This window comes from Nothoprocta perdicaria, unplaced genomic scaffold (genome assembly GCF_003342845.1).
Source record: "Nothoprocta perdicaria isolate Ctin4 unplaced genomic scaffold, notPer1 scaffold_5, whole genome shotgun sequence".
Taxonomy (NCBI): domain Eukaryota; kingdom Metazoa; phylum Chordata; class Aves; order Tinamiformes; family Tinamidae; genus Nothoprocta; species Nothoprocta perdicaria.
The window spans coordinates 7,024,026-7,034,742 of record NW_020455754.1 but is presented as its reverse complement, the minus strand read 5'-3'; the positions used below and the strand labels follow the sequence as shown (position 1 = coordinate 7,034,742).

The window sequence follows — 10,717 nt, the reverse complement described above, 5'->3', positions numbered from 1 at the left end:
AGTCATCGTTCAAGCCCTCCAGCCCTTGCATAACCTGTTTCAATTACACAGCCTGAATCAATTCCCACCGAAGAGCTGCAGTTGCATCATTAGACTTATGATCAGATCCAAAGCCGTTACAAATAATGTGGAAATATCTCTTCTAGGCTTCATTTTATCCTGTATGCTGACCCTCTGCTCTCTTTAAGGAAAGRAGAAACGGTGATTGCTGGTAATCATTGGCTTGAGCTCCACACAAGGGAGTTTGAAGTGTGTGAAGACTTGAGCTGGTGGCATTTTGGTGGCTGGAAAGTGCCAATCTATCCCGTTTGCATGCAGTTTTCATGAATCTCTGCATCTCGAGGAATATTGTATACTAACCTGAAGTAAAGGACTGCATTAAAAGATGATGTTTGTTTTGTCGGGCACTTTGGATGTTTGGCCTGAGGAAAGCAGAGGAGGCAGCTCGGTATTGCATGCCCCCATACTCTGGTGTCCCAGTTTTTCTTAGAGACGCGGTATCTAAWGTAAACCATTAGATACCCCGGTGTGCAAGGCTTGACCAAAATATATTGTCTGGCATTAGAAGTTAGTTTTAAGTGCAAGCTGGTTTGAGAGGATTTGAAATCCAGAGCCCAAATAATGCCCCGTAAGCGTGTGCTTCGAGTAGGCCATGAGAGCAAAGAGAAGATGAAAGGGAGCATGGTCCCTGGAGAGCCTGGATGAAACACTTCCCCTGTGAGCAGCGCGGGGGAAGATTTGTTCTGTGCCAGCTTTCCTAATGGCTGTTTAGTGAGAGGAGAAGCGGGGAGCTGTGCACTTTATGTCTTTAGGTTGAGGCAAATGTGAATGCCAAGGGGAGACCTCCAGCGGCAGCCGCAGTTGGAGCGGGAAGGAGCCGGTTGCTGCAGGGCTGTGTGTTTGAACTGGYGGATTGTTGTACTTCCCCGGAGCACTAGCATCACTTTGCCCTACAGTTTAAAAAACGTGGGTRAGATGAGGTGCAGCCCCTTGCAAAAGGAGTCCTTGTCCTGCCCGGGGCGTGGGCCGAGAGTCCCAGAGGTGGAAGGATGTTGTTGATGCCRCGCTGCTCTTGCCACGGATGCCCTTTAGCCATCTCTAGCTTAGTTAGGGAGTTTGTCTCCCACTTCCAAAGTGCAAATTAACTGTTACGATGTGAGATACTCCCTGCACCTTTCACAGCTAGCCCCGCTCTTGCCTTTTTGACTCGCCTGTTGCATTAAACGGTGGAAGAAAGTGTGGGGCGATTGGAGGATTCCTGCCTTAAACCTCAGCTTCCCTGGCAAGCCCATCCCGTCCCGTGGCRGCAGCTGAGCCCCCGTGGGGCAGGGGTTGTTCCTGCCCTGGCCACGACTCTCCTGCACCCCAGGAGTGCAGAGGAGGCGCAGGCCGAGTGGGAAAGCTGCCCCTGTGAAGGTAAGGTGACTTGCAGGGTGACCTGGAGTGCTTTCAGCAGGCTTACTGGGAGAGAAGCGTGTTCCCTCCTCTGTTTCTGGCCTCCGTGTGTTGTGCTGTTCTTATGCCAAATGTTTTGGACACCATGTATTTTTAACTGTAATATAGCTGTGTATTGTTAAAGCAACTCAGTAACATAGCAAAACCATAGAACTCCTTTCTCTGAGGTGTAGGAAATGTCCTGCTTCCACTGTGTACGAGCCTTTAACCCTGTACTGTCTGACAAAGATGAAAATGCCGAATTTCACTTTAATAAATGATCTATCTAGCAATAAGGTCTGCATTTCCCTCTGTGTTTGCCTTTCTGCATTTAGAATATTGGCTGCCCTGCGCGTGACTGTGTTGTGCCAGGCTTCTCATCCCCTGTCCTTTGCCTCCCTGGRCTGAAAATCTTGCAGACGTGGAGGGGAGGACGGTTCTTGCAGACCAGGGAATGTCAAGCCTGAAGTAGCAAAGTCAAGTGATAGGTTTCTTTATGGCAAAGCTGTGTGGGGGGCACAGATACAAGTCGCTGATGCTCTTGGATGTAACCAAAAGACCTTGTGAGCAAGATGAAGTCAGCTGGATAACCACGTTACCTCATATTCCAGGGAATGCTGAGCTTTTCTGTGAGGGATTTTTCCACCTATCAGGAACCGTGAGGCAAGTGCAGCAACTTATTTGATTCACCTGTTTCCTGATGAATCTCTTCTGTGTCTAAATCAAGCCYGAGTTTCTGCTTTCTTCGAAAACAGGCACATTTGATTTGGTTCATGGAGCCGCTCCAGAGCRGTGCTGACCGGCAGCACCCCCGGGTTAAACCAGCTGACGTCCTCTTCTTCCTCAGTTAAGTGCTTTGTTTAGTTTAATTTCATCTTTTCCCCACTTTGCTGCTCTTCCTGACCATCGTGTTGCAAATGTCAGGGAAAAGGCTTGCAGGTTTATTTTTTGGCTATGATGAGAAAATAATGCCAGAAACGGGTCCAAAAACTTTGCCTGAAAAGTTTTCTTTGAAAAGTTGTTTCTTTGCCCAGAAGCCCCCACAGGACTTTGCATTCAAAACCAAGGAGGAATCTGTCCGATCTCTCTAATAAATCTGTGCTGGGAAAAGGGGCAGACGTCGGCTAACGTGCTGAGCCTGGCGCTGCGCCCGCCGCTCCGTGCTGCCGTGCGAGGGCAGTGTCAGCTCGGGAACGCGGCGCCTCCGAGCCCGCAGAGGCGCCGGGGCCCTTCCCCGTCCCCACGGTGCCTCCTCGGAGCTGGCTCTGCCTGTCGCCATCCGGAAGCGGATCGTGCTGTAATGGGATGTGGAGGTCATAAAAACGGCTTGTTTGGGTTTTTCTCCTGACGGAGAATGAAGTTGAGCGTGTCCGGTTCCCTGCCTGAGCCTTCCTCCAGCCTCCTCGCGAGGCTGATGCAAACCAGGCTTCGGTCCCTCTGCTCCCCAGCAGGGAGGGCARCGCAGAGGACTGGAGAAAAATGTGAACGTGGGTTTGAGGGTTTGGTGCTTCAGGGATACAATTTAGCTGTGTGGAGGGAGAGCCTCGGGGCGGCCTTTCCTTTTTCACTTCCCTTGCYTCCAATAAGGGGCGGCTGCTCAGCTCTGCCAGCACTCAGCCCCGCTTTGCCAGGAGCTGCACCCGACTGCACATCGTCCTTGTGAGCAGTGTTGGCTTCTGTATTAAGTACCTCAAAGCCCCCTAATGGGCTTTCACTTAATTGTTTTGGAATGTTTTCCAAGATCTGCTCCCTTGATGTGTTTCAGGAAGTGCTCTGTGATGGCTGCAGCATCCTCAGCAGGGAGCACCAAAGTGGAAACAGAGCTGCAAGTGGAAACAGGAATTGCAAGGCAGGTAAGGAAGGAGGTGCCAGGTGGCTGAGATGGCTGCACTATTGGGTGACCAAAGACAACCTGGGGAATGGGACAGAAAAATCTTTGGCACGTCCGTTCACCTTGTCATGGAGCAGGGAGGAGGCTCGCGAGAGGTACATGAGCATCCGCCTCTCTCCTTGCACCGTGGAGCAACAAGCCCCTCTTTGGGAAGGGGGAGGCGCTCGGCTGCCTCCCGGAGCCACCTCGCTCCTGGTTCAGTTTGGCCTGTGTTTCCGCCGGCTCCGGCGCCTGCTGAGCAGGCAGGGGCAGCAGCCACGCCTGGCTGGCCGCCCCAGCAGCGGGACCCGCTTTCCTTGGCATCTCGCTCTCCAAGGCGCAACCTTTTGTTGGGCTGGGATGGGAAAAACCGGCGCCTGCCCAGGCCCTCTGCGTGCCGACACGAGGGGAACAGCCCAGCATCTTCCCTCACCACAGGGGCAACCAGCATCCCTGTCAGCATCCCAAAGTGGAGCCATTCAGGAAGGTGGATCCAAACCCACCTTCCCAATGGAACCATTTTTTTTTTTYCCCTTGGGATTTCTAATGGTTTACTGGGCATAAGTCATAGCCCTCACACAGGAAACGGGCTGAGGTTCAGGAGCTGTTTGTGCTCTGCTGCTGCCCTYGACTCAGCTCCTTCTCCGGTCCTCTGTGCTGCTCAGCTCCCCCAGGTCCCTCACACGTTGTGCTCCCCCAGCAGGGGTATCACCACAAGGACTCCYCACATCCTTATGCTATATTCTTAGTAAAATAAGGCCCCAAAGGCTCTGGATGTGGAATCGTTTGGTGTTAGCCTTACCCTGCTAGCTTGGTTCCTGGCCGTATTGCTGAGTGACTTGTTGAATGCACAACCCAGCTGTGAGCTTGAGTCTAGCTAATGGGCCTTCCGTGCAAAACCTGCTTCTCCAGTATCTCCGTCAGACGTGGGACCAAAATAGAGGGCCCTAATTAGTGAAGACGAGCAGAGCAGGGCGCTTGGAGCTTGACACAAACGTGCACTAGCTCAAACTCATAACTCCCTCTGGCTTCTCCGTTTGGGARGAGAGCTCCGGGCTGAGGCAATTACACCAGCCTGCTCTGGCCCTGCCCTCCTGGCTGCTCCTGTGGGTCAGTCACAGGCCATGAGAATTTTTGTCAAGGTAGCTGCAGCCTAAGGAAAAAAAAAATCCCTTTTCCTCTCAGTTCCTCATCTTTCAGCCACTAGTGACGCCATAAATTCCCCTAGTTCTCTGGTTACTGTAAAGTCTTTCAGGGTGGCCGGGGCTTGAATTCCTAACACTAAAGAATTATCGGGCAAAAAGAAAACGTTATGAGCAAGGACCTTCCCACCCCAGTCTGTCCCAGGGAATCAGCAGGGCTCCCAGTGCATGTTCTTGCTTTGCAGTCCCCCCAGTTAAACCCTCTTTGGTAACCGCCTGCCTCGCCCTCCTCTCTCCAGTGAATACCCTCCCACCAACCCTCGCTTCCCGCTTGCTCCAGCTCATCCACATGGATCTCGGCCCGGCTGAACAGCAGCGTCCTGCTGCTCTAGCAGCTCCCACCTTCTCCCTCRATGTCGGCATTGAAGTTGCCAGGAGAGGCAACAGTTGTCCAAAAATGCACATTCTGGAGATGACACAGAGCCCTCCTGAGCAAAGTGCCCTTTTCTTTCCCAAGTTATAGGGCACTTATTTTTCACTTTGGCTTTCACCTTGAACCTTAAGCCCAAATGCTGCATAGGAAGCAGATGGGTTGGGGTGYCACACACATCACCCACCTTTACCTGAGGATCTTGCTGAGATGCCGTAGAAGAAGATCAGCAGGAAATTGGCAGCAAAGTGTCTTCATGGCAGGAGAAGATACTTGCTAATGGCCTTGCTCCACCAGCAAGCAGGGATGGGTCTTGTGCAGCAAGCACACGCAAGCCGTGCATGGGGGGAGTAAATGCTGCCTTCTGYCACCACCCTGTGCTAGGGATGGAGTGGCAAAAACTGCCCTTGCAGAGGTGGGCAGTGAGGCTGGAGGTGTTKGCTGCTCAAAGGTTGTGCTCTTTGGCAGAAGACAGGGTGATTCATCTTCTTTTGGCACCAGATATAGGCTCGAACAGAGCTCAGTGCTTGGAAACCCAAGCAAGGACAGGCACAGGGGGTTCAAACCATCAGAGTTTTTTTTAAGTTGAGCATTTTTAGATTGTGTCTTTAGATTTTGCCCATGCTTGACTTGTCCATACAGCAACGTGTTGGAAAAGCATCTTTTCTTCAGGTGGGTCTGTAATCGCGTGACTCGGGAAGCACAGAGATTGAAGGAAAAACTTTGCAACTGAGGGGCCCTCTCTTGACTAGCAAATCCTCCCACACAGAGTGATACTCCCAGAAGAGCAAATTCTCCAGCTTTACCCTTGCTGGTGTTTGCCTGGCGCATCTGCTGCTGCCAACACCTTCCCTGGGGCTCTGCCTCGCTCGGGGAGCTCAGGGGCTGCAAGGAGCTGGTGCTCGGATGCAGGGCGCCTTTCCCAGGCAAGCGGGCGGGATACAGGATGTGGGATGCAGGATGCAGGATGCAACGGCCTCGCCCCTGGAGCGGGTGTGCAGCAGGAGACAGTCTGGCTTGGGAGCCGGCAACTGGGCTGAGAGGCTCCGAGTGGCGAGGATCAAACAGCTGCCCGGGCAGTAAATCTTTCCCCTGCCATGTTCCTCACTGGGGCTTGTGGCCGTTCCTCCGAGGTCGGCCCCGGGTCAGGATTTCTCCTGTCTCTTTAGCCCCCGAACCTTGGAGATTTTTGTCTTATCTTTGACGCCATCTTGACATCGAAAACAAATTATGGCCCAATTACCCTTCCCGAGGGAGACTGGGGCCACCTTAAATGGGCAGAACTGCCAGGCACGGCCTTAAGAGCAGGTAAGGAGTGGGGTGGGGAGGGGGCCGGGGACCCCCTTGGCAGGGGCTGTCCCTGCCCGCCACCATCCCGCCTGTTCCCCACATCCATGGATGTGCTGCAGGGATGGGGATCCCGGCGGAGGGCACCTGGCCCTGACCTTTGGAGCRACCTTGAGCAAGGCTCTGATCCAGCTTGGCCTCTCACTGCCGGTGCTCCTCGGGGCTCCGCATGGATGGGAATGGCTGGGAAGCGGGGAGCTGGGCACATGGGCCAGCCCCATCCTGCACCTGCTCTGGCTGTCACGTCTCAAGTGAAAGTCCCTTTTCTCCTCCCGTCGCAGCGGCGTCGGGGCCGGCCGGGGGTGGGAGATGCCCACGCGTGTCCTGGCCGTGGTTTGGGGTGCCCAGGTGTGCGGCGCTGGTCTCGCCTGCCCCACTCCTGTCTGCAGGGCTCCGGCTGCAGCATTCCTGCTACCCAGGCAGCTCTTGCCCTTTCCAGGAATGTTGGAGTGGGAACCACTCATGGAGCTGCTTCCCATCCAAGATGCAGCCTGGGAAGCTGCACAGAAATGCAGGATGTTCCGCTATCCCCCTGGCACTGCGGGCTGGGCTGCAGGTACCATCCCACTCCCGGGTTAGTGGGTGCCTTGGCCTGCACAGAGCCAGGGGGTCTTTCCTTACCTCTTTTTTTTTTCGGTTGGTCAGCTTGGTATTTTACTTGGCTCCATACTGTCTACCGGGCTGTCCAGCGTAACCCTTCCTTCGCTGCCTCCGAGATAAGGACAGGCTCCCCCGGGGATCAGATAAACAGGCCCATAAATACCGGGAGCAGCGAGCAGCCGGGGCTGGCGGCGACGGGGCCGCTTGCACAAGAGGCGGCCGCTGCGCCCGGCGGCGCGGAGCCCTCGTGGGCAGGGGGCACGGGGGCCGCCCCGCTCATCCCGGGGCTGCTGGCGGCCGCGGCGGAGGCTCCCAGGTGCCGGAGGCTCCCACTTCCCGGCGGCGTCAAGTTCACGGCAGGGTCGAGCCGTGGGCACGCAGCCTGCAGGGATGGGAACTCGGAAGCCGGCGGCGCTCGAGCTGCTCTTCTTCCACCCAGGTGAAATTTCGTGGATCCCAGRCCACGGCAGTGGGCTGTGAGTGCCCCGCGTGTGGGCAGGGGACACCGGCCCCCTGCACGGGGCCGTCCTGGGTGCAAAGTCCCCCCACGATAACCGGGGCAGCCTGGCCGCTGCCGTGCCTATAGGGCCAGGAGCTGTGCACGTCGCCGGGGCTGGACGCCTTTATGGGCCGCTGCATTTCAGTGTTACGGGGATAGCTAGCGAGCTTTCCCGTAAAAACCCAGCCCGCTGAGGGATTGTGAAACTCCTCCATAAAACACGATATTTGGGGCGGATTTTCTGTAATTTTTCCTTTTTTCTTCTCTTTTATTTTTTGCTTACAGCGGCTGTATTTGTTTTTAGAAGGGCYCTGTTCTTGCTTCACTCGCAGAGCTGGTGCCATGCTAAACTTTTTATAGCATGAGCAAGAAAAATACCAGTGCAAGCAGACTGCTCTGSACAGGCAGTCCGTTTTCATCTCAACCTCCTTCAAAGAACTGGGAAAAGGGGCCCGATCCGGGGTTTGCCAGCACCTGGAGCAGCACCGCGGACGCAGAGCCCCGGCCATCCATGTTTCCCACAGCAGCTCCCTGGTGYGGGTGTTTGTACCTGCGTGTGTGGGTGTTTGTACACACGGATTTGTGTGTGTGTTTGCACACAGGAATTTGTGTGTTTGTACACACGTGTGTGTATTTGTACACACACACACGTACACACAGCCACCCTGCAGATGTCCAGGGTGTTTTTGCTGTGCCYGGTTGTGCACACACAAATGGATCACACAAATGTCACTTCCACGTGTTCGTAGTTCGGTACCTTTCGTTACAAGCAAAAACTGTTTTTTAAATAGAAAAYGGAATGCTCCCAGCTGAACCCTCTGGCTAAACCTGTGGTAATGCCCAGCTCCTGCTCTYCTGCTTTTCTTTGCCTCATGAGCATTCCGGCGCATCCCAACGTGCCTGGGAACGGCAGCGAGGCCGGGCTGGGAATGCAGGATCGGGCTTTGCGGCCAGGAGCAGGGCTGCAGTAACGAAGCCRGGTGCGCGTAAGCAATGAGCGAGGCTCGGTATAACAAGGTCCGGGTTTAATTAGGAAACCTTATCCAGGATTTGGGCCGGGGCCTTGGAAGGGCTGCGGAGGAGCMAGCAGAGTCCCGGGAATGGCTGTTCCTGCGGGTGGAGGCAGCTGCAGCGCTGGCTCCTTCCAAAGTGAAGCAGGGGCACCTCCTAGATGGGATTCCTCCAAGGAAGCGCTGCAGGAGCCGGAGCAGAGCCCTGGGTCTCAGCGTGGGGCTGGGGGCCGGTGCCGCAGCGAAATGGGCCCCGCGGCACCCGGGTGCTTCCTGCCATCCCTCGGCAAACCCGGCAGGGCTCCGGGGTCAGGATCCAGCCTCTCGCCTGTCTCTTGTCGGGAAGGGACAGGGTTGGGGCTCCCAGCGCGTGAGCGCCGCACAGGGCAGTCCCTGAGGAAGCAGAAGGGCAAAGGCAGCGCCGCAGTCTCTGTCCCTGCTTCGGAAGGGTCTCCCAAAGAGCCTGGGGGATCCAGGGCAGCCGTGGCCATGGATCCAGCCCCCTCTCCATGCTTGCGCATGCACATTTTTAGCCTTAACTCTTGGCCATTTCTAACCTTGATGTAAAATGTGTGCACGCAATCACAGCATGAGAAAAACCCCCAGGAGCTGCATGAGGGAGCCCAAGGCCCAGCGGGAGCGAACTCCAGAGTGTGGATCAACACCGCGGTCGGGCACGGACTTAAGCCATGTCCTTAATCCTGCAGAGCCCAGTGTCCTTCAGGCCCAGCCAGGGACCCTTGTCCTCCCCAGGGATTGTCCCCAGCAGTCCCACTGGCTTCTCCAGCCTGTGCTGCCCCAGGCAATGGCGGCAGCCCCGGGAGCAGGAGGGAGCTGAGCCCGGCAGGATTGCGGGAAAAGGGCCCCGTGTCCCGCGGGGAAGGAGGAGGGGGGACCCAAGGCAGTTTGCATAAAGTTTTAATTTTATTTATTTATTTTTTAATTATTCCCTTTTAAATATGTAGTGTGGCGCGCCCGGTCCCTCGGGAAGTGGTCATGCAGATCTGAGGTAGAAAACCCGGCACAGGAGCGTTCCCAAATGCACCTCTAGGTAGTTTCAACGCAGCCACGCGTCTCTTGGCCACACTCGGGCAGCGGACGGGGACGGGACGGGGACGAGTCTCATATTTACAACAGCAAAAGAATCAAACCGTTCCGGCCCGGCGGGAGGGCAGGAGCGCCCGATGCTGCTGGCAGGGGCACGGAGCGGAGGTGCCTGCGCCCGGGGGCGGCCGGGCCCCGGCGGGGCGGCAGCGCTGCCGCGTCCCGCGGGCGCCGGGACGGGCTCTCCGCGACATTGCACATGGAGGGGCGGCCCTCAGGGGTTCAGTTCCAGAGCCCAGACCTGCTGGGGCCAACCCGTGCGGCCCTTCAGCTTCTTCTCGCCGTGGCCTAAAGGCTGCGAGTAGACATCGGGCTGCTGCGGGAGACGAGACGGGGAGAGGAGCGGTGAGGAGTGGAGCCCTCCGACCCGGCGCCAGCCCCGACCCTTCCCGGGACACCGGCTCCCGCCCTTTCCCGCGGGGACAGAGCGGAGCGGGGCCTCCCGTCCGCACCTCGCGGCCGCCCCGCGCCAGCCGCGGCAGATGCAGCGGCCTCGGGCGTCCTCGCGTGTCGGCCCGGCCCGAGGAAAAAGTTTCTCCCGAAAAGCCTGGCCGGGAAGGGCCCCGGGAGCCGGTGCGGGGCCAGCCCGACGGCAGCGGCGGCCGCGGGTTTCAGCCCTCGGGAAGGCGCCGGCCCGAGCTCGGCGCGGGGTCCCCCCCGCCGCCCCACTCAGCACCGTGTCCTGCGCCTCTTACCGGCTCCCGCTTCCTCTTGTTCTCCCTGCCGTCGGCCTTCTTGAGCTCGGCCTTGAAGCCCTCCGTGTCCCCGGGCTGGCTGTCCTTGGCCAGCACCTCCATCAGGTAGGCGATGTAGCTGGTGGCCAGGCGCAGCGTCTTGATCTTGGAGAGCTTGGTGTCGGCGGGCACGTTGGGGATGCACTCGCGGAGCTCGGCGAAGGCGCTGTTGATGCTCTCCGTGCGGCGCCGCTCCTTCTTGGGCCCCGCCGAGCCCCTGCGGCGGCCCAGGCGGCCCCCGAGCGCCTCCAGGCGCGCCGGGCCGGCCGGGCCGAACTCGGCGGCGCCGTAGCCGGGGCCGTGCGCGGGGGCCGCCTCGGCGGGGCCGAGCACCCAGCCGGGGAAGTAGCCGCGCTCCTGGTGGCAGCGCCCCAGCAGGAAGGGCTCGTGCAGCACGGCGGGGTGGTGCTGCTGGTAGCCCCCCACCAGGTTCATGGTGGCCGCGCTCAGGGCCGCTCCATGGCGCGGCCGGCGGCGGGGCCGCTCCGTCCGCGCCCGCACCAGGGCCGGGGCCGCCGCCTTGGCGCTGGGCTGAGGGCTGAAGGCT

The 10,717-nt window shown here is 57.8% G+C and overlaps 1 protein-coding gene across 1 annotated transcript; it reads right to left on the bottom strand.

Moving 5' to 3' along the window:
- Nucleotides 1-9,650: 9,650 nt before the first annotated feature.
- HAND1 (heart and neural crest derivatives expressed 1) lies at nucleotides 9,651-10,605 on the bottom strand. The gene is made up of 2 exons (XM_026047676.1): nucleotides 10,132-10,605; nucleotides 9,651-9,752 (listed from the first exon to the last, which is right to left on the bottom strand). Exons 1-2 carry the CDS (start codon nucleotides 10,603-10,605, stop codon nucleotides 9,651-9,653), a joined length of 576 nt encoding a protein of 191 aa, XP_025903461.1.
- Between the last annotated feature and the right edge of the window lie 112 nt (nucleotides 10,606-10,717).